We start from the raw sequence: 24211 nt of genomic DNA, 5'->3' as shown, positions 1-24211 counted from the left end.
GGAATTTCTCTTGATCATTGACTCACTCCGCTGTCAAAGAGATTTCATTACCTTCTTTTGCTGGAGTCCATCTTCTAGTGTGTCAGAAGAACTGGATCCTTCCACCTTTACGTAGGGCTGGTCCACAGAGAGCCCAGTTCATGCAGGTTCAATTCTTAAGGCTGGCAGGATTTTCAGATAGATTGCTGATTTCTTCCTCTATGTTTGGATATATTCGGTAACTTGCATAACCTTAGTTGATTTCTCAGGGCATGACATTGATAGTTATTTCTGGAGCTATCCTCTTGATGCCCTAATCCTTTTTCTGTTAGAATATTCCGTATATTTGTCTTTAACTTACGGAATATCTCTGGGACTCACTTGCTTTGTGAAACCCTCTCTAGTTGTCTTTGTGGTTTTCTGAATTCAGGGGAGACTGTGACAACCTCAGTCCCTCTTTCAGCAGAAGTGGTTGTTCTACCTCATTTGTTTCTTCACACAAAACTCCAACTTGTTCTTGAGAAACTCCTCTGTAATATAATGTCTCCTGCCTTTTGTATTTCTTAGAACCTTTTTGTGGCAAGTCAGATAATGATGAGGTTGATTTATTTTTCTTTTTTAATAAAAGGGATTATGTTTTCTTCAGTTTTTATACAATAGAGGAGAAGAACCCCATCTTATTGGTGTTTATAAAATCTAGGCAAAAAGAATCGGAGATCGCTTAAAATGTATCCCTACAGGTAATGTTACAAGCCATTTTCTAATGAGTTTTCTGACACATAAGAATTTATGTGCAGAAATGCAATGGCTATACTTTTGTGAATAATTATAGCTCTGAGGTTTTTTTTTTTCATATTGGTCATTTGAAAATTATTTTGTGTTTTTTGAAATTTTAGATCAGGAGACTGAAATCTCATCCTTCCATCATCATATGGGGTGGAAATAATGAAAATGAAGCAGCGCTGATGATGAATTGGTTTAATATACACACCAGTGAACTGCATACCTACATCAATGACTATGTGGTTCTGTATGTGAAGAATATTCGACAGATTGTTTTGGCAGTAAGTAATGATTTTTCATGCAGTAGAATTTAAGAAACTCTTTTGAAAGTGGATCAGTTTGAATATTGGTATAGTATACTTTTGTGTCCTTTTTTAGGTCAACCTTCAACATTATCATTTTAATACAGAGCTGCGTGTGAATGGATTATAATGCTGCAGCATGTGAATGGGCTCGTGGGTTATGGACTTCTTTAGGAATTAACTTATCTATGGAACTCACCACACATACACCAATATTGTGTTTATACTTGCATATTATCATAGACTCTTTCTGGAGCCCATCCAAGGAACCCCAAAGGTTGAGAATTTCTACTTTAGATGGTTTACTGATATGCCACTTCTTTTTTTCTTTCTTTTTGTTCCACAGTATATTAATATGGTGAATTCTGGGAATTAATTTTCTTTTTTTTTTTTCTTTTTTTTTCTTTTTGAGACAGAGAGAGACAGAGCATGAGTGGGGGAGGGTCAGAGAGAGGGAGACACAGAATCTGAAACAGGCTCCACGCTCTGAGCTGTCAGCACAGAGCCCGACGCGGAGCTCGAACTCACAGACCGCGAGATCATGACCTGAGAAGAAGTCGGACGCTTAACCGACTGAGCCACCCAGGCACCCCTGGGAATTAATTTTCTAATAATAAACTAGTTCTAGTATAAGCTCTGTTTAGTTACAACTTCTTGTTCTTGTAGTCTGTGTTAGATTTGGTTTGCTAATATTTTAGTTAGACTTTAAAAATTTATATTCATGAGCAAATTTGGTCTGTGGTAAGAATTGTAAACTCAAATGCGTAGAGGAGCCAAATTTGTTTAAAAAAAATAAGTAGAGTAGATGAGGCTCACAGAGAGAAGAGGGGACTGTGGTAATAGGAAAATGGATGTTGGGTCTCATTTATATTGAGAGTTTTTTCTTAAAGCTTATTTATTTATTTTGAGAGAGACAGAGACAGCACAAGTGGGGGAGGGGCAGAGAGAGAGAGGGAGAGAGAGAATCCCAAGCAGGCTCTGCACTGCCAGCAGACAGCCTGATGCAGGGTTCGAACCCACAAAGCTGTGAGATCATGACCTGAGCTGAAACCAAGAGTTGGTTACTTAACTGACTGGGCCACCCAGGTGCTCCAGCATTTTTTTTTTTTATTAGAGACAGAGCACGAGCTGGGGGAAAGGAGCAAAGGGAGGAAGAGAGAGAATCCCAAGCAGGCTCCAAACTCGGTGCAGAGGCCAACATGGGGTTTGATCCCACCACTTGGGATCATGACCTGAGCTGGAATCAAGAGCCAGATGCTCAATGGACTGAGCCATCCAAGCACCCTTCTTATCTTTTTGATGATAGCCATCCTCACAGGTGTGAGGTGATCCCTCATTGTGGTTTTGATTTGCATTTCTGTGATGATTAGTTAAGCACCTTTTCATGTACTTATTGGCTATCTGTATGTTTTTGGAAAAATGTTTGTTTAGATCCTCAACTCATTTTTTAGTTGAATTGTTTGGTTTTTGCTATTGAATTGTATGAGTGCTTTAATGTATTTTGGATATTAACCTGTTAGCAGGTATATGATTTGGAAATATTTCCTCCCATTCAGTATTTTGCTTTTTCATTTTATTGATGGTCTTCTTTGCTGTGCAGAACCTTTTTAGTTTGATGTAGTCCCACTTGTTTATTTTTGTTGCCTTTGTTTTGGTGTCAAATCCAAAGAATCAAAGCCAAGACCAATGTCAAGGAGCTTACCACCTGTGTTTTCTTCTAGGAGTTTTATGATTTCAGATCTTACATTCAAGTCTTTAATCCATTTTGCATTGATTTTTGTGCATGATTGAAGAGAGTTGTTCAGTTTCATTCTCTTGCCTGGGACTGTCCAATTTTTCTAACACCATTTATTGAAGAGACTGTCCTTTCCCCATTGTATATTCTTGTCTTCTTTGTCATAAATTAATTGACCATGCATATATGAATTTAATTTCTGGGTTCTCTGTTCTATTCTATTGATCTATGTGTCTATTTTTATGACAATACCATAATGTTTTAATTTTGCTTTATAATGTATTTTGAAGTCAGAAAGCATGATGTCTCCAGCTTTGTTCTTCTTTCTCAAGATTGCTTCGACTATTCTGGGTCTTTTGTGGTTTCCTAAAAATTTTTGGATTATTCATTCTGTTTCCTTGCAGTTTTGATAGGGATTGCATTGAATCTGTAGATAGGTTTAAATAGTATGGACAGTTTAGCAATATCAGTTCTTCTAATCCATGAGCACAGAATATATTTCCATTTACTTGTGTCTTCTTCAGTGTCTTATAATTTTCAATAATAATTTCAGTTTTTCACTTCCTTGGTTAAATTTATTCCTAGATATTTTATTCTTTTTGATGCAGTGGTGAATAAGATGGTTTTCTTAATTTCTCTTTCTAATAGTTAATTATTAGTGTACAGAAATGCAATAGATGTCTGTGTATTGATTTTGTGTCCTGAAATTTTACTGAATTCATTTATTCTAACAGTTTTTTGTGAAGTCTATAGAATTTTCTACATATAATATCATGTCATCTGCAAACAGTGCCAGCTTTACTTTTTCCTTTACAATTAAGATACCTTCTGTTTCTTTCTCTTGTGTAATTGCTCTGAGTAGGACTTCCAGTACTATGTTGAACAAATATGGTGAGAGTGGGCATCCTGGTCTTGTTCCTGATTTTAGAAGGAAAAGTTTTGAGTTTTTCACCATTGGGTATGATGTTAGCTATGGGCTTGTCATATATGGCCTTTATTATGTGGAGGTATGTTCCCTCTGTAGTTACTTTGTTGAGAGTTTTTGTAATAAATGGATGTTGAATTTTGTCAAATGCTCTTTCTGCATTTGTTGACATGATAATATGATTTTTTAAAAGTAGGCTCCACACCCATCAAGGAAGCCAATGTGTGACTTGAACTCATGACCCCTGAGATCAAGACCTGAGCTGAGATCAAGAGTCAGACCCTTAACCAACTGAGTCACCCAGGCACCCTGTTCATGATTTTTATCCTTCATTTTATTAATGATACAAGATGTGGTGTATCATCTTGATTGATTTGTAGATGTTGAACTGTCCTTGTATCCCTAGAATAAATTCCTTTTGATCATGATATATGATTTTTTTTACTTATATGAGTTTCTTTGTTAATATTTTGTTGAGAATTTTTGCATCTATGTTCACCAAGGATATTGGCCTGCAATTTTCTTTTTTTTTTTCAACGTTTTTTATTTATTTTTGGGACAGAGAGAGACAGAGCATGAACGGGGGAGGGGCAGAGAGAGAGGGAGACACAGAATCGGAAGCAGGCTCCAGGCTCCGAGCCATCAGCCCAGAGCCTGATGCGGGGCTCGAACTCACAGACCGCGAGATCGTGACCTGGCTGAAGTCGGACGCTTAACCGACTGCGCCACCCAGGCGCCCCTGGCCTGCAATTTTCTTGTGGTGACTCTATTTGGTTTTGGTATCAAGATAATGCTTGCCTTGTAAGATGAGTTTGGAAGTTTTCCCTCCTCTTTTGTTTTTTGGAAAAGTTTCAGAAAGATTGGTATTAATTCTTCTTTGAATGTTTGGTAGAATTCACCAGTGAAGATGTGTGGTCCTGGACTGTTGTTTGTTGGGAGGTTTTTGATTATTGGTGCAATCTCCTTGCTAGTTAATTGGCCTGTTCATGTTTTCTGTTTCTTCATGATTCCATTTTGGAAGGTTGTATGTTTTTAGGAATTTATCCATTTCTCCTAGGTTGTCCAATTTGTTGGTGTATAGTTGTTCACAGTAGTCTCTTACGATCCTTTGTATTTCTGAGGTATCAGTTTTAACATCTTTTTCATTTCTGATTTTGAGTCATTTCTCTTTTTTTTCTCAGCAAGTCTAGCTAAAGTTCTGCCATTTTGTTTGTCTTTTTTTAAATTAATTAATTAATTTATTTATGTATTTATTTTAATGTTTTTGTTTTTTGGGTTTTTTTGAGTGAGAGAGAGAGAAACACAATGTGTGAGTGGGGGAGGGGCACAGAGAGAGAGAGAGAGAGAGAGAGAGAGAGAGAGAATCCAAAGCAGGTTCCAGGTTCTGAGCTGTCAGCACAGAGCCTGATGTGGGGCTCAAACTCTTGAACTGCAAGATCATGACCTGGGCTGAAGTCGGACATTCAACTGATTGAGCCACCCAGGCGCTCGTTGTTTATCTGTTTTAAAGAACCAGTTCTTGGTTTCATTGATCTTTTCTATTGTCTTTTTAGTCTCTATTTCATTTATTTCTCCTTTGATCTTTGTTATATCCTTCCTTCTACTAACTTTGGGTGACATTTGTTCTCTTTCTAGTTTATTAAGGTGTAAAGTTAGATTCTTTCTTTATTTGAAATTTTTGTTTTTTTGTTTCTTGAAATGGTCATTTATCTCTCTGATCTTTCCTCTTAAACTGCTTTTCCTGCATCTCATAATTTTTGGTATGTTGTATTTCCATTTTCATTTGTCTCAAGGTATGTTTTAATTTCTCTTTTGATGTCCTTGTTGATTCATTTGTTGTTCCGTGGCATATTCCTTAATCATCACATATTTGTCAATTTTCCAGCTTTCTTCTTATAATTGATTTCTAGTTTCATACCCTTGGGGTCCAAAAATCTGCCTGATGTGAGTTCAGTCTTCTCAAATTGGTTAAGATTTGTTTTGTGGCCTGACATATGATCTATATTGGAGAACGTTCAATGTGCACCTGAGAAGAATGTGTATTCTGTTGCTTTTGGATGGTATGTACTGTGCTTATCTGTTAAGTCCATCTGGTCTAAAGTGTCATTTAAAATTCTATAATTATAAATGCTAAAACAGAACTTGATATATATCATATATGAATATGTTCATAGGTGAAATAAGGGAAAAGGGAGAGGAAAGAGCTTGTTCCCAACTCCACTGTAGAGCCCTTCCTTCTGGTGGTTCTTTTTGCATTACTGCATTCTAATAGGCATATTATACTTGTATTTACTACATGCATAAACATTATATAATAATATAAATTAGCTTTTTTTTTTTTGCAGGGAGAGGAAGCAGCACTTTATTTTTTGTAGTAATGTAACTTTTCAAAAGATGAAACTTTTAAAAGCTTTAATGGTTAATATGTGATTTAGTAACCTGATTGTCTTTATAATTTTTTTGATCTATAATTAGATATTTTAAATATTTGGGTATCTCTTGAACCAACATAAAAAGGGACATATTTAAAAGAATAGTATGTGATTTTGGCACCCTAATATGTTCAGTTCATGAGACTCTTCATTTATGTGAAGAAACTTCAGTGAGAATTCATGAAAAACTTAGGTTCACATTTTTTTAGCTTATCTGATATGCTAAGTCATGTGTCATGAAGAATTTTTTTATCCACAAATGGTGATGGTATAAGCTTTAATTAATATTTATAGAACATTTATTTTATAATCTTTTTTCTCATAGTGTTGGTATTACATTTTTCATATCTGATGGATTTAAGAAATGGATTTTAATATTTGAGGATTTTCATTTCGCAGCTCGGTGCTTATAATTCCAAGAGGAAGCGAATGAGGCATGTGGCCCCATAGTGGTGCAAATTGGTTAGGAAAATACTTCCTAGGAACAGCTCTGTATTATGGAAATGGGAACATGAATTTTGGTGGACATTTAGCCATATCTTCCACACATGGGTTATTTACCATTTACTGTGGTCCTATGAAGGAGTAGTTATTATCCCCATTTTGCAGATAAGTCTATTGAGGCTTAGACCTGTCCAAAAATAATAAGGTTCTGATATGATATTTAAACTCAGCCCATCTGACTCAATAGCCTCTATTCTTTTCTTTTTTTTTTTTTCTCCTGCTGTGCCTTTTATTCCCATGACCTGTCCATTCCAGGAACTTGTATCTCCCGCTCCCCTTTTCCCATTTTGCCCAACTGCTGACCCAACCCCTTCTGGCAGCCATCAGTTTGTTTTGTGTATTTATAGGTCTGATTCTGCTTTTTGTTTATTCATTTGTTTTTGTTTTAGATTCCACTATGAGTAAAATCATATATTATTATGTGTTTCTCAGTCTGACTTATTTCACCTACCATAATATCCTCTAGGTGCATCCATCCATAATGCCCTCTGGGTCCATCTCAAATGACACAATTTCATCTTTTTTTGGCTGTAAAAGATTCCACTATATAGATATAGATATAGATATAGATATAGATATAGATATAGATATAGATATAGATCTGACATCTTCCTTATCTATTTGTCCATTGATGGACACTTAGATTGCTTCAATATATTGGTTGTTGTAAATAATGCTGCAATAAACACAGAGGCACACATATCTTTTTGAATTAGTATGTTCCTTTTCTTTGGGTGGTAGATATCCAGTAGTAGACTTATTGGATTATATGGTATTTCTATATTTAGTTTTTCAAAGCACTTCCATACTGTTTTCCACTGTGGCTGCACCAATTTACATTCCTACCAGCAGTATGCAAGGGTTACCTTTTTTCCCATATCCTTGTCAACACCTGTTTCTTGTCTTTTTGATTTTATCCATTCTGATAGGTGTAAAATGGTATTTCATTTTAGTTTTGGGTTGCATTTCCATTATGATGAGTGATGTTGAGAATGTTTTCATGTGTTCATTGGCCATCTGTATGTCCTTTTTGGAAAAATGTCTGTCCAAGTCCTCTGCCCATTTTTTAATTGGATTATTTGGTTTTTTTGGTGTTGAGTTGTATATGTTCTTTATATATTTTGGATATACATTTATATATATCCCCTTATCAGATATATCATTTGCAAGTATCTTCTCCCATTCAGTAAGTTGTCTTCTTATTTTGTTGATGGCTTCCTTTGCTGTGCAAAAGCTTTTTTCTTTTGATGTCCTCCAAATAGTTTATTTTTGCTTTTGTTCTTCTTGCCTGAGGGGGCATATCTAGAAAAATGTTGCTATGTCTAATGTCAGAGAAATTACTGCCTGTGTTTTTTATGGTTTTTAGGGTTTTTATGATTTCAGCCCTCACATTTAGGTATTTAATTCATTTTGAGTCTATTTTTGTTTTTTTTGTGTGTGTGTGTGTTTATTTTATTTTATTTTTTCCAATATATGAAATTTATTGTCAAATTGGTTTCCATACAACACCCAGTGCTCATCCCAAAAGGTGCCCTCCTCAATACCCATCGAGTCTATTTTTGTTTATTGTGTTAAAAGGTGGTACAGTTTAATTCTTTGGCATATAGCTGTCCAGTTTTCCCAGTACCGTTTATTAAGGAGACTGTCTTTTTCCCACTGCATATTCTTGCCTCTTTTGTCATATTAGTTGACTGTATAGTTGTCGGTTTATTCCTGGGCTCTCTATTCTGTTCCACTGATCTATGTATTGATTTTTATGTCAGTACCATACTATTTTGATTACTACAGCTTTGTAGTGTATCTTGAGTTGAATTTTTATAACCTCCAAACCTTGTTTCTCTTTTTCAAGATGTCTTTGGCTGTTTGGGGATCTTCTGTAGTTACATACAAATTGTAGTATTATTTGTTCTAGTTTTGTAAAAAATGCTATTGGTATTTTGATAGGGATACATTGAATCTGTGGATTGGTTTGAGTAGTATGGACATTTAAATAATACTGATTCTTCCAATCCACGAGCATGAATATCTTTCTATGTGTTTGGGTCATCTCCAGTTTCTTTCACCAGTGTCTTATAGTTTTCAGAGAGGAGATTGTTCACCTCTTTGGTTAAGTTTATACCTAGGTATTTTATTCTTTTTTTTTTTTTTTTGGTGTAATTGTAAATGGTATTGTTTTTAAATTTCTTTTTCTGCCATTTTATTAGTGTATAGAAACACTACTGATTTCTGGGTATTAATTTTGTATCCTGCAACTTAGCCTCTTATTCTTAAGCACTACACCTATGTTTCTTAAGTGGAGGAAATTTTGTCCTCCAAGGGACAGGGGAACATTTGGCAATGTCTGTAGACATTTTTTGGTGTGTGTAGGGGTACCACTGGCATCTAGTAGGAGAAGGGCAGCGATGCTGCTAAACATTCACTCTCCTCCTGCCCCCTTTCCAAAACTTATCAAGCCCAAAATGTCAGTGTTGCCAAGGTTGAGAAATTCTGCACTAGACTTTGTACTACCCATGTTGGTAGAAGGTAATGTAAAGGCATGACATGATGGGAAAAGAGTAGGAGAAGGTGCTGAGGAATAAGCTGAGTTTTAATAATGACAGGATATAAAGGATTGGCGAATAGCAGAAAGGTGCTGGTGGTTGTTGAATGCAGAACGCAAATGGTTCTTTTTTTTTTTCCTATCAGCCACTTGGCATTTCAGAGACTTGACAATATTTTTTTAAAAAAGTAAATGGTCTGACACAAACAGACATTTCTCCAAAGAAGACATACAGATGGCCAGACGTGGGAAAAGATGCTGAACATCACTCATCATTAGGGAAATGCAAATCAAACCTACAAGGAGACATCATCTCCTTCTTGTCAGAATGGCTAAAAGTGTTGGTGAGGATGTGAAGAAAAGGGAACCCTTGCCTACTGTTGTTGGGAATGCAAGCTGGTGCAGCCACTGTGGAAAACAGTATGGAGTTTCCTCAAAAAGCTAAAAATAGAACTACCCTAGGATCTAGTAATCACACTACTGGATGTTTGCCCCCAAATTACAAAAACACTAATTCAAAGGGATACATGCATCCCTGTGTTTATAGCAGCATTATTTACAATAGCCAAATTATGGAAGCAGCCCAAATGTCCAGCAATAGATGAGTGGGTAAAGAAGATGGTGTGTGTGTGTGTGTGTGTGTGTGTGTGTGTATACACAATATTCCATTATTAATGGAATATTACTCAGCTATAAGAAAGAATGCAATCTTGCTATTTGCAACAATGTGGCTGGATCTAGAGAGTATAATGCTAAGTGAAATAAATCAGTTAGGGAAAGACAAATACCATATGATCTCACATTTATGTGGAGTTTACACAAACAAAAAAACCAAAAAAAATGAGTAAAGGAAAAGAAGAGAAAGATAGAGAGAGAGAGAGAAACCAAGAAACAGACTCTTAACTATAGAGAACAAACTGATGGTTACCAGAGGGGAGGTGGGTGTGGGGTGATGGATGAACTAGCGATAGGATTAAGGAGTGCACTTGTCATGATGAGCACTGGGTGGTGTTGAATGAAGTGTTGCATCACTAGAGTGTACACCTGAAACTAATTTTACACTGTATGTTAACTATGTTGGAATTAAAATAAAAACTTAATTTAAAAAGGTAAATGGTTTGTATTTTACTGAGTGAATATGCCTTTTAAACCATTTTATTTCTGAACTCAGAGAGACAAGACTCGTCCTTTTATCACATCCAGTCCTACAAATGGGGCCGAATCTATTGAAGAAGGCTGGCTGTCTGCCAACCCCTATGACGAGAATTTTGGTGACGTACATTTTTATGACTATAGCAATGATTGCTGGAATTGGAAAATTTTCCCCAAAGCTCGATTTGTATCTGAATATGGATATCAGTCCTGGCCTTCCTTCAGTACATTAGAAAAGGTAAGCCACTTTTGATTTCCCAATGATTCAAAATGGTAGGCTGTGGGCCTATGTCACTTTCTCAACAGTGGTTCAGAAAGTCAAATGAAATCTACTTCTTATTTAAATGAAAGTTTAGGAAGATCATAGAACTTTTGTTTCTTTATACTTTGGGAAGCTAAATTTCTTGCAGTCATCATTTTGGGGGTTAATACTTTTCTATATTGCTTTTAATTATGTTCCTTCACAAATACTTAAAAATTAAATGGGAACCAGGTGTTGCTTAAGCCTGACTTCTTATCATGCATGAAAGTAACTCTTACTTGCTATTTTCCCTATATCCTACAACTGTTTTTTTTTAAAGCTTATTTACTTATTTTGAGAGAGAGAGAGAGAGAAAGAGAGAGAGCATGAGCACACATGTGTCTGTGAGAAGGGGCAGAGAGGGGGAGAGAGAGAATCCCAAGCAGGGGGGATTCTCACGTGGGGCTCAATCTCATGGACCATGAGATCATGACCTGAACTGAAATTAAGAGTCAGATGCTTAACCAGCTGAGCCACCCAGGCACCCCTAGCCTACACCTGTTTTATCATTTATAGCTATTCAGAATTGGATGGTTTGCTACAGTAAGAAAAAATAATATGATAAATAAACTTTTGTTTAATGTTATCAGGTCATATTATTTCTTTTCTTTCATCTCCTCTTTTACCTCTTCTATTTCCTCCTCCACTTCCTCCTCTTTTTATTTTATGTTGGTGTATTTGATTTTCACTATGGCATTTCACTTTCCTTATTCCTACAGATTCAGTTGCACAAATGGATTCAATTTCAGAGTTGTGTGTATTCTTTTTTGAAGAATTTTATTGAGATATAATTCACTGACCATACAACGCACCCATTTGAAGTATATGCTTTCATGATTTTCAGTATATTCACAGAGTTGTGCAAGCATCACCACGACCTAGTTTTGGAGCATTTTCATCACCCCAAAGAAACTCTGTTCCCACTAGTAGTCACTCCCCACTCTCTCAGTCCCTTCTCCCCTGCTCTAGGCACCACTAGTCTGCTTTGTTTGTCTATTTGTTTGCCTGTTTTTCACATTTCATATTTTGGAATCATAAAATATGTTATCTTTGTAGGCTGGCTTCTTTCCCTCATCATAAAGTTTTCCAGATTCATCCATGTTGTAGCATGTATTAGTTTTTATTCTTTTTTATTGCTGAATAATATTCCATCGTATGGATATACCACATGTTTATCCATTCATCAGTTGATGTACGTTTGTGTTATTCCCACTTTTTTGGCTATTATGAATAATGCTGCTGTGAACATCTGTATACATTTTTTTTTGGTGAACATATGTTTTCAATTATATTAGGTATATACCTAGGAGTGGATTGCCCGGTCATATGGTAACTGTTTAACATTCTGAGGAATTGCCAAACTGTTTCCCATAGTTTGCAATGGCTGTGCCATTTTACATTCCCACCAGAAAATGTATGAGGGTTCCAATTTCTCTACATCTTTACCAACACTTATCCCCCCCCCCTTTTTCACATTTCCCTGGAAATTTGCATTTCCTTGAGAGCTAATGATGTTGAGCCTCTTTTCATGTGCTTGTTGGCCGTTTGTATATTTTCCTTAAAGAAGTGTCTATTCACATCCCTTGCTGATTTTTTAATTGGTATGTTTTATATCAGATATATGATTTGCAAATATTTTCTCTTAATTTGTAGATGTTCTTTTTACTTATTTGATGGTTTCATTTAAGACACAAAAGTTTTAAATTTTCAAGTTATCAAAAATACTTATCAATCTTCCCTGTTATCTCTTGTGCTTTTGGTATTTTGCTTTCTTTCTAAGTTTTTAAAATGTTTATTTATTTCTTAGAGAGAGACAGACAGAGTGCAAGCAGGGGAGGAGCAGAGAGAGGGAGACGCAGAATTCGAAGCAGCTCCAGGCTCTGAGCTGTCCGCACACAGTCCAACGTGGGGCTTGAACCCACGAACTATGAAAACATGACCTGAGCCAAAGTCAGAGGCTTAACCAACTGAACCACCCAGGCACCCCTAAGAAACCATTTTCTAATCTAAGATCACAAAGTTATATTCCCGTGTTGTCTTCTAGTTTTAGCTCTTACATTGAGATCTGTGATCTGTTTTGAGTTAATTATTCTATATGGTATGAGGTAGGCATCCAGGTTCATTTTTTTCTGCATGTGGCTATCCAAATATCCAAACACCATTTATTGAAAACATTATTCTTTCCTCCATTGCTTGTCTTGACCCCTTTGTCAAAGTCAATCAACCATAACTTTTAAGGTTTATTTCTGGATTCTCAATTTGTTTCTAATTGAACTGTCTCTTTTATGCCAGTATGCACTGTCATCCTTACTGTAGCTTTGTAGTAAGTTTCGAAAGCAGGAAGTGTGAGCCCACCAACTTTGTTCTTCTTTTAAAGATTGTTTTGGCTGTTCTGAGTGCCCTCCACTGACGTACCAATTTTAGGATCACCTTCCCAGTTTCTGCAAAAAAGTCAGCTGGGATTTTGATAGGGTCTGTGTTGAGTCAGTAGGTCAGTTTGCAAAGTATTGCCATCCTAACAATATGAAGTCTGATCCACAAACATGTAATGTCTTCTTTCATTATTTTGTAGTTTCAGTGTTCAAAGTGTATACTTCTTTAGTTCAATTTATTCCTAAGTGTTTTATTCTTTCTGTAAATGGAATTATTTTCTTAATTTATTTTCAAATTGTTCATTACTGGTATATAAAGAGACAATTGATTTTTTTTTATTGAACTTATATTCTGCAACCTTGCAGAACTTATTATCTTTAGTTTTTGTGAATCCTTTAGAGTTTTCTATATATAAGAGCATCTGTGGATAGAATTAGTTCTACTTCCTCCTTTCCAGTATGGATGCCATTTATTAACTTTTCTTGACTAATTGCCCTGGCTAGAACCTCTAGTACAACGTAGAATAGAAATGGTGAGAACAGACATCTTTGTCTCATTGCTTATCTTCGAGAGAAAGCTTTGAGTCTTTTACTGTTTAGTAAGATGTTAACTCTAAGTTTTTTGTAGATGCCTTTTTTCAGGTTGAGCAAGTTCTCTTTTATTCCTAGTTGGTTGAGTGCTTGTATCATAAAAGGGTATTGGTGGGGCATGTGGGTGGCTCAGTCAGTTAAGTATCTGACTTAGGCTCAGGTCATGGTCTCATGGTTTGTGGGTTTGAGCCCCGCGTCGGACTCTGTGCTGACAGCTCAGAGCCTGGAGCCTCTTCAGATTCTGTGTCTCCCTCTCTCTCTGCCCCTCCCCACTCACACTCCATCTCTGTCTCTCAAAAATAAATAAATGTTAAAAAAATTATTTTTTAAAAAAACGGTGTTGGATTTTGTCAAGTGTGTTCTTTCTTCATTTACTGAAATAATCATGTGCCTGTAGTTTTTGTTTCCCCTCGCCTATCACTTGTGTCAAGTAACCCCCCAAAATTTTAAGACAATTTCAAAATCTCCCTCAGTTTTGCCACTTAAACCCAACTATATTTGCTTCTACACATTGAAGTTACGTTGTATTTTTAATTGTAATAAATAATGTTATCACCTTAGATCTACCCTTATTTTTTTTTATTACTCCTATATTACAGGGTAGACTTTGGGGGAATACTCTTGTTTCAAAATGAAGGAGGATGGAGTTGAGTGTCCTGAGTCAGGTAGGAACAAGTATTAGAAAAGGAAGGAAGGAATGAAAGAGGCAAAAATATTTACTGAGCAGATGCTCTGTACCAGAGACTCATTGTTTCATTTAACAATAATCTCCCCCACACCCCCACTTTGAGGCCAAGAAGGAAATGAAGGTCCTAGAGGGTGAGAGTTCCATCATTATCCCCAGACAGCAAGTAGCATATGTGGATTCAGACTTATTATCTAACACCATAGCTGATCCATTTTCCTTTCACTACATTTCAGGAAGGTGAGTGTTATGAATTGCTAAACCTTTTTTCTTAAATCTGTTAACATTTCTATTTACATCCTGACAATAATGCAATTGCTGTGTTTTTGTGAAATGCCTGATGTTGTTCAAAGATACTAAACACTATGTTTTAAAATAGGAAAAGGTGAAGCCAAGTTCTATAAGTTCTGTTCATTATGAATCCTTGATTTAGTTTATTACCTCTTTTTGAGTTACATTGCTCAGTTGAGGTTGAATTGGGTAATTGGGAAAATAAAAGAAACCAAAAGAGTAACTTTACATAAAGCTTAGGTTCTTTTATTTAGAGTTTTTTCATGTATTTAACAAAAAATTAAAATGTCCCTTTCTAGTTTGGGATGCATCACTTCTTTGTAAAATAATTATGTTTTCAACAGGCCATTATCAATACTGCACACCGATTAAAAGCTTGGGCTATGGAATAAACAGATCTGGATTTGAATACTAAGAACTGCCACTCACTAGCTATATTGCCTTGGACAAATTAGTTAATCATTTTGAATGTTAGTGTCTTCATCTGTAAATTGGGTTTAATAGTAGTAAAATACCTCTTAGGGGAGGGTTGGGGGAAGAGAGAGAGAGAAAAAGAATGTGTGTGTATGTGTTTGTGTGTGTTTCTACATGCAGGTACTCGTGTGTGCATGTGATCACGTGTAAAGGTTAAGTTAATTTATACGTTGAAGCACTTAGCAGCAGTTCCTGGCACATAGCAACAGGCCATAAAATGTAAGCTGTTGTTAGTATTGATGTAATCCATTCTAGCCATAGGATTTGTATGAAAGGTTTATTTTCTCCAGAGCCATCTAGGTTTAAAGAACTAGAAGCTGGAGCTGGACTGTGCCAAGTAACTTAGGAACTTGGGCAAATCACTGAACCTTTCTGAGCCTCATCTCTAAAACAGAGCGATAATAATACCAACTCATAGATTGTTATGAGGATTAAATGAGTTAATATTCTTTTTTTTTTAAGTTTATTTATTTATTTTGAGACAGCAAGAGAGAGCAGGGGAAGGTCAGAGAGAGAGAGAGAGACAGACAGACAGACAGAATCCTAAGCAGGCCCTATGCTGTTAGCAAGAAGCCCGATGCGGGGCGCGAACTCACAAACTGTGAGATCATGACCTGAACTGAAATCAACAGTCAGATGCTTAACCAACTGAACCACCCAGCCGCCCCTAAATGAATCGATATTCTTAAAACAATTAGAGCCCTACCTGGCACTTTCTAATTCCTTTTGATAACATTGTTAGAGCTGAAATGTATAAGACTCTCAAACCATGGCTGTTACAAGTTAGAAAGCTTTCTGCATAACAGATCAGGTTTACCAATTGTGGGATACATTCAAATCATTACCCATCATAGAGCTGAGAAGCCTGAAGGTGTGTTTTAGACTTTCGAAAGGAAGAAACATAGAAAACAGGGGAAGGCTGGTAAAGGTGTGTACGTCTCAAATGTGTACAAGATGACTGTAAATACTAATACCTGTATTTTAAGAAACTGAAGCAATTAGTGTTGTCTAAACTGTCTGGTGGTAATAGTTTTGAAAAATAGACATAATAATAAAGAATAGTAATTTGGAAAAACTTCCACTTTAAACATGGCTAATGTACACTACTTACATTTTAGTATAAATAAATTCCTAAAGAATGTTTTTCCTTTGAAGGTGACTGGTCTGTGCATTGCATGATTATAGGGAATTAAAGTCATATTTTGTGAACAGGGATAATATTTTTATTTTTTATTTTTTTTAATTTTTTTTTTTTACATTGATTTATTTTTGAGAAAGAGTGAGACAAAGCGTGAGTGGAGGAGGGGCAGAGAGAAAAGGAGACACAGAATCTGAAGCAGGCTCCAGGCTCCGAGCAAGCGGTCAGCACAGAGCCTGATGCGGAGCTCGAACTCACAAACTGTGAGATCATGACCTGAGTTGAAGTCGGACGCTCAACCAAATGAGCCACCCAGGCGCCCCAAGATTTTTAATTTTCAAGGATTTTTGAGGGTGGGGTAGACTATGTTTTTCAAAGTTTCTGTGTAACTTGGATTAAAACTGATGTCTTCAAATGTAGGCAGCAATTGTCTTCTATCCTTCTCAAATGCTAACAGAGCATTAAATCATAGGCCTCGAAGCCAGAATTATGGTCTATTTTTCTGTAAAAGGTACAGTATTAACATATGCATGGTACTTGTTTTTGTTTTTTACTTTGACCTGATGATAGCTTCTCCAACAGATGAAGGAATAAATAGTATAAATTGTGCCTAGTTAAAAAAAATTATTATTAGGGGAAAAGAATATCATTGTTTGGTCTGTGTCTTCAACTATATAAAAATTAAACACATGTATAGATCAAATATATTTAGTAGTCATTGAGAAACAAATGAGCAAGTGACCGCAAAGCATTTACCATCGCAGCAGTGATATTTTATTTTTGTTAAAGAATTGACAGTTTTAACAGAATGCTGATTTCAGTCCATTGTTCAATTTTGACAATTTATTTACCTGAATAAATAAAATGCCATTGAAAACTAAACATAATAAATGTTTTAAAAACAGGAATAATGTTTTGAGAAGACAAGACTTTTGACAGAAATGCCAAAGTGTAACTTTCTAAAGGTTTGAGTAAGAGGACTGTGTAGATGCCAAGTCCTGGATTTGTGATTCAGCTTTGCACAGGGCTAGTCTTTCACCAATAATAAGGATGATGGCAAAAACATCTCACATCTGTGAAATTAGAGTCGCAGAACAAACCTTGAGCTCTTTTCCAGTATGTAGAATACTTTTCAAGTTTGTCAGAAATGTTGTTTCACTCCTGACTTCCCAATTTGTACCTCTTATTCTCTGCTCCAAAGGTTTCATCTAAAAAGGACTGGTCTTACAACAGCGAATTTTCACTTCATCGACAACATCATGCAGGTGGAAATAATGAAATGCTGCTTCAGATTGGATTTCATTTCAAACTCCCAAAAAACACAGATCCATTACAGACATTCAAAGATACCATTTACCTTACTCAGGTAAGGCATTTTCATTCTGGAGTTCAACAGGTTCCTGCAGTTAACATAAAGGATCATGTAGAGTCTGTAAGCCTTACGTGGTGAAAAAATACTCAAGTTTTTATTTTGCCAGTTGAGATTATCTTCTTCAAAATAGATACATGATGACATGCAGTGCTTTTGCATTCGCCTCTCTTACAAATTCTTGGCATTTGCCTCTCTTACAAAGAATAGCTCACAAAGCTCTACAACAAATTGTGCATTAAAATGTTCCCTAGCTCAAGATTACTATAAAGGTTTAGTAATTAAGACAATAGCATTTCCCAAGGACAAAATGGAACAATAGAACACAATAGAGTCCAGAAACAGACTTGTGTGTAATATAGTTACTTGACTGATGGCGATGATGCCATTGCAATTCTGTGGGAAAGGATAGTTTTATCAATAAACAGTGCTGTATCAAGTGGGTATCTTTATAGGAATTTAAGGAAATGAACTTTGATGCCATATACAAAAATTAATTGGTCAGTGATCAGAGACTCAATTGTGAAAGGTAGTATAATAACACTTTTAGGAAAAAAACTTATTTTCATGATCTTGGCAAAGATTTCGTAAACAGGACATTTAAAAAACACTAACTGTGAGGGGCGTCTGGGTGACTCAGTTGGTTGAGCCTCTGACTCTTGATTTCAGCTCAGGTCATGATCCTGGGGTCATGGGATTGAGCCTCCGTGCTTAGTGTGGAGCCTGCTTAATATTCTCTCTCTCTCTCTTTCTCTCTCTCTCTCTCTCTCTCTCTCTCTCCCTCTCCCTCTCTCCCTCTGCCCCTCTCCTCCACTCTCTCTGTCTCTTTCTCTCTAAAAAAACAAAGCAAACAAGCAAACAAAAAAATCACTATGAGAGAAAATAATGATAAATTGGACTTCATTAAAATTACAGACTCTTGTAAATCAAGTCACAATTAAGAGAGGGAAAAGACAAGCCACAGATTGGGGAACCATATTTGTAATACATGTGTCTGCTAAAAGATTTGTATTCTGAATAAAGAACTTCTATAAAGTAACAAGAAAAAGACATAACCTATTAAAAACGGACAAAAACCTTGAACAGGCACTTCACCAAAGAAGATATCCAAATGGTCAGTAAATATATGAAAATGTGTTTGATTTGATTCTTAATCGAGGAAATGCAAATTGAAATCATGCCAGGGTACCCCTACGCAAGGCACACGATGTCATTTTAGCACAATGGCTAAAATTAAATAGACTAACAATACCAGCTGTTGGTGAGGATGTGTGACACCTGGAACTTTTAGACATTGTTAGTAGGAATAGAATTTTTTAAACCACTTTGGAAAATTTTATGGCAGTTTCTATCCAAGCTAAACATTTGCTTCCTCTTTGAATCAGCATTTGTACTCTTAGCTATATACCCAAGAAAAATGAGTGCATATGTCTGCCAACAGACATCTAAAATAATGTTCATAGCAGCTTTATTCATAATAGCTCCAAAGTGGAAACAGCCTAGATGTTCTCTAACAGAAGAATTTATAAACAAATTATGGTATATTTCTATACCATAGAAATATATTCTATGGTATATTTCTATAATAGAATACTCCACGGCAATACAAAAGAATAAACTGCTGAAATCAGAATCAATTTGGATGATTCTCACAAACATGTTGAGCAAAAGAAACAGTGACATTTCAGTATAGACTAGATAAATCGATTAGTGGTAACCCCTGTTGTGGAGGGCGTGATGAATTATGGTTAGAAAAGGGTATAAGAAAACTTTCTGGATTGCTAAAAAAAAGCTTTATATCTTGATCTGGGTGCTGGTTACATGGGTGTATACACATGATAAAAATCACTGAGGCGTACATGTTCCATTATGCACTTTACTGGATTATTTTTTAAAACAGCTCTATTGAGATATTGACATACCATGAGATTCACTCATTTTAAGTGTAGTATATTTATCAAGTTATGCAGCCGTGACCATAATCCAATTTTAGAACATTTCTGACATTCCAAAAAGGTCTCTTGCACCTATTTGCAGTTACTTTCCTTTCTCACCTTCAGCCCCAGGCAAACATTAATCTCCTTTCTGTCTCTATAGATTTTCCTTTTCTCAACGTTTCATATAACTAGACTCATACAATGTGTGATGTTTGCATCAGCCATCGGGCTTCTTTCACCTAACACACTGTTTTTGAAGTCCTTCCATGTTGTGGCGTGTACCTGTACTTCATTCCTCTTTCTTGCTCGATGGCATTCTGTTGTAATGGATATACCATGTTTTATATATACATTCATCAGTTGGTGGACATTTGGATTATTATCAATCTTTGACTTATGAATAGCACTACTGTGAATATTTGCATACAAATCTTTGTGCACGTATTTTCATTTCCTTTGGGTTGAAATACACAAGTGAAATTGCTCAGTTATATGGTAAATTTATGTTTAACTTTGTAAGAAACTATCAAAACTGTAAGACTGTATTAAAGCCACTACTTATTAAAATTTTGTAAATATTTATTTATTTTTGAGAGAGAGAAGCAGAGTGTGAGTGGGGAAGCAGCAGAGAGAGAGGGAAACGCAGAATGTGAAGCAGGCTCTGGCCTCTAAGCTGTCAGCACAAAGTGCGACGTGGGACTTGAACTCATGAACCATGAGATCATGACCTGAGCCAAAGTCAGACGCTTAACCAACTGAGCCACCCAGGCGCTCCAAGCCACTGCTTTTTTATCTGATGTTTTTTCCATACTTGTTTCAAGTTTGGAGAGATAAGGCAGGAGCCTAATCCCAATCATATGAGTTGATCTGAAGTAGATTAGAGGTTTTTGTTAAATATCACATTTTAAGTTTTGCGTCTTAACACCTAAAAATATGCCAGTTTTTATCCAGACTCTTGCTCACCCTCATCAGTTTTCTCCTGTATAAAAACATAAAATTCTGGATGGAAGCTGAAGCAGAAAACTGTTAGCCAAAAGAACACTCTTTTTTGGAAGGTGATAAACCGATAAAGAGAATTTTATTGTTTTATTTAAAAAAAATTTTTTTTAACATTTATTTATTTTTGAGACAGAGAGCATGAATGAGGGAGGGTCAGAGAGAGAGGGAGACACAGAATCTGAAACAGGCTCCAGGCTCTGAAGCAGTCAGCACAGAGCCCGATGCGGGGCTCGAACTCACGGACTGTGAGATCATGACCTGAGCCGAAGTCGGCCATCTAACCGACTGAGCCACCCAGGCGCCCCTGAGAATTTTATTGTTTTAACCATCAGCTTATCAGTTAGGGAAGTTTTACCAGTGTGATGTGTAATTTGTGAACTTACCTCACAGAATACAAGTTAAAAGGTAAAGTTGGTATCTGTCCCTTTTAAAGTGTTGAAGTTCATCATGATTAGCTTTTCACAGCCACTATTCTATAAAAGTGTCTCAGTTTTGGTATATGAAATAGGATGATCCTTATTTGTGTGTATACACATGTGAACCTTTTCAGCTGCTGTTTTTCATGCTGGCTGTCCTCCTCCCAGCTGTTCATTTTATTACTATTACTATTACTTTATTCTATTTCCTCAAAACCACGTTCAAGGTAAAATTTTTTAAGTTTGTTAATTAATTAATTAATTTTTATTTTTTATCTTTTATTTTTTGAGAGAGAGTGTGTGTACGACCAGAGGGGAGAGGCAGAGAGAGAGGGAGAGAGAGGGATTCCCAAGTAGGTGCCATGCTGTCAGCACAGAGCCCAATGCAGGGCTCTATCTCATGAACTGTGAGATCATGACCTGAGGTGAAATCAAGAATCAGTACTTAACCAACTGAGCTACCCAGGTGCCCCCTCCGCAAAACCACATTCAGAGAACTGAGAGAAATAATTGTTCTTTTTGAACTCATTAGCATCAGAGGCACATAGTTAGGAGCTGGTTTTTGTTGGTGATGGCTTTCATCTGATAATTTAGCACCTGGATGGCTCAGTTTGCTAAGCGTCCGACTCTTAATTTTGGCTCACATCATGATCTCATGGCTCATGGGATTGAGCCCCAAGTCAGGCTCTGCACTGACAACATGAAGCCTGCTTGGGATTTTCTCTCTCTCTCTCTCTTACCCTGCTTGCTTGCATGCTCTCTCTCTCTCTCAAAATAAACAAGTAAACTTAAAAAAAAAACTAGCACTGGTGTCTTATCAGGCATTGGCTTGGAATTGGATTTGTCCTTGTTAGTTCTACCTTGGAAGCTTCTGATGTACTAGCTGGGATCTGAGATGAAAAAAATTAAAATTATGATGTTTTTTGTTTTTATTGTTGGATTTTCTTGACTGAAAGATAGACAGGAAATGTTAGAGTAAAATGTTCTTTCTCCCCTTGCTCATTTGACTTTAGAACAATCATCTTTGACCTGTGCATTAGAAATAAAAACCTTGGGGCACCTGGGTGGCTCAGTCAGTTGAGCGTCCGACTTCGGCTCAGGTCATGATCTTGCAGTTCGTGAGTTCAAGCCCCGCATCAGGCTCTGTGCTGATGGCTCAGAGCCTGGAGCCTGTTTCAGATTCTGTGTCTCCCTCTCTCTCTGACCCTCCCCCGTTCACGCTGTGTCTCTCTCTGTCGCAAAAATAAATAAACGTTAAAAAAAATTAGAAATAAAAACCTTTATTAGGTCCATTTTCTCTGTTCCTAATTCCACCCCCTGTTCTTTTTGTCATTGTCTGTCCTACTATTCTGAAGAACAGGGTATCTGCATGTGTACCATGTTTTAAGATATTCTATTAAGCATTTTTTTTGCAACTTTCAGAAAAATCTTGGCTGAGAAAGCTATGCAGTACGTTCCTTCACATTTAGATCTGTCCCTATCTTATCTTCTAACAGCAAAAGTATCCTAGGATTTTACTTCTTTAACTCTTCTAATATTCCAAAATAATCTTGCCTCACCTTTCCATCTCCTACCTTATCCTGTTATATTGTATTCCAAATAGCCTACTTACCTAGGCATACTCTCTTAAGCTGTGTCACACAGGCCTCACTGCCTTGTTTGAGGACTGTCTGTACTAACACTTCTGAACTGTTAAGGCAACTTACTCTGCCAGCATGGCCTCTTAACTAGCCCAAGACTCAGAGAGCAAGCTGGGCTGGAGATAGTCTTTACTAACCCCTTAGCTTATAGCTCCCTCTAGTGCCTTCATTTGTTCTTCACATATATGTTGAGCATGCAATGAAGGCTAGATGCTTGGGGATATCCTTAAGAGATTCATATATATATTTTTAGGTTTATTTATTTTGAGAGAGACAGCGCCAGCATGAGTGGGGGAGGGGCAGCGAGAGGGAGAGAGAGAATCCCAAGCAGATTCTGCACTGCCAGTACAGGGCCTGATACGGGCTGTGAGATCATGACATAAGCTGAAAGCAAGAGTTGGACGCTTAACCAGCTGAGCCACCCAGGCACCTCAAGAGATTCATATTCTTTAGGGTCCATTTTATATTCCTGTGTTGCATGTAACTTGATCACAAGAATGAGAAAAAAGGCATTCTATGTTGTAGGCCCAGGTGTTGATGATACTTGCCACCCTGGAACAGTTATTTGTTTGGTAAGCAGCACTGAGATGTGATAGAAGATCCAAGCCATGCTGAGCTTCTAAGATGAATGGGATGGGTAAAGAAGGGGAATGAATGTGATATTATTAATAGAGTACATTACATACTAATATATATGCAACATGTAATTTAGCAGGCTAGTAGACTGTCAGAATTCTTTGGGTATCTACGACATGACTGGCCCTGGGCCATGAGATGCTTTGTATATCTTCTCATGTAATCCTAACAACATATCTGTGTTACTGTTTTCATTTTATAGTTGAGTAAACAGGCTCAGAAGGGTTAAGTATTTTGCCCAAGTTCTCAGGCAATGAATGCAGCAAGTTTCTACCTTTTAAACTACGATATTATATCCCTTCACAATTAAGATAAGGAAAGTTCTTTAACTACTGAGGTGTTCGGTTGAATTATAACATCAATTTGTAGCAGTTAAATAAAGCAGACATCAGAAATTTGGCACATTAAAAAAGGCCTTATTGGAACAATAGAGAAAGTCAATAAAACCAAAAGTTAGTTCTTTGAAATGCTCAACAAAATTGAAAAAACTATAGCTATACTGGCCAAGAAAAAAAAAGAGAAGATTCCAATTACTAAATCAGAAATGAAAGGGACAGCACTACTGTTGACCTTAAAGAAATAAAAAGATTGATAAGAGAATACTGTAAATAATTATATGACAGTAAGTCATTTAACCTAGATGAAACAGCAAGTTCTTTTCATAGAAAGACACAAATTATGTAAACTGACTCAAGAAGAAATAGAAAATCTGAGTAGACCTATGACAACTAAAAAGATTGAATTCATAATAAAAAAACTTCCCCCTACAAAGATAGCTTCACTTGTGAATTCTAAAAAAAAATATTTAAAGAAGAATTAATACCAGTCTTTCACAAATTCTTCCCAAAAAATGGAAGAGGGGAAAACACTTCCTAACTCATTCTGCAAAACCAGTTTTGTTCTGATACTAAAACCAGACAAAGATATAAGAAAAGCAAACAGAGACTATTATCTTTTATGAGTATAGATGGAAAGAAATCTTCAATAAAATACTAACAATCCAAATCCAGC

The 24211-nt window shown here is 36.4% G+C and overlaps 1 protein-coding gene across 8 annotated transcripts in view; it reads left to right on the top strand.

The window, feature by feature from the left end:
* MANBA (mannosidase beta) overlaps window positions 1–24211 on the top strand; it is a 113468-nt gene that overhangs the window by 73541 nt on the left and 15716 nt on the right. For 6 of the 8 annotated variants that reach the window (XM_078445846.2, XM_078445853.2, XM_078445852.2 and 3 more), the window contains 3 exons: window positions 876–1043; window positions 10371–10589; window positions 17405–17569. In XM_078445846.2, the coding sequence (XP_078301972.2) occupies window positions 876–1043; window positions 10371–10589; window positions 17405–17569 (552 nt within the window). The remainder of the gene's footprint in view (window positions 1–875; window positions 1044–10370; window positions 10590–17404; window positions 17570–24211) is intronic. The other 2 variants (XM_078445847.2, XM_078445848.2) reach the window with 2 other exon arrangements.

The sequence above is a fragment of the Panthera onca genome, chromosome B1, assembly GCF_046562875.1.
Source record: "Panthera onca isolate mPanOnc1 chromosome B1, mPanOnc1 haplotype 2, whole genome shotgun sequence".
NCBI classification, from domain to species: domain Eukaryota; kingdom Metazoa; phylum Chordata; class Mammalia; order Carnivora; family Felidae; genus Panthera; species Panthera onca.
The sequence above is the reverse complement of the archived record's forward strand: the minus strand, read 5'-3'. Positions and strand labels throughout refer to the sequence as shown.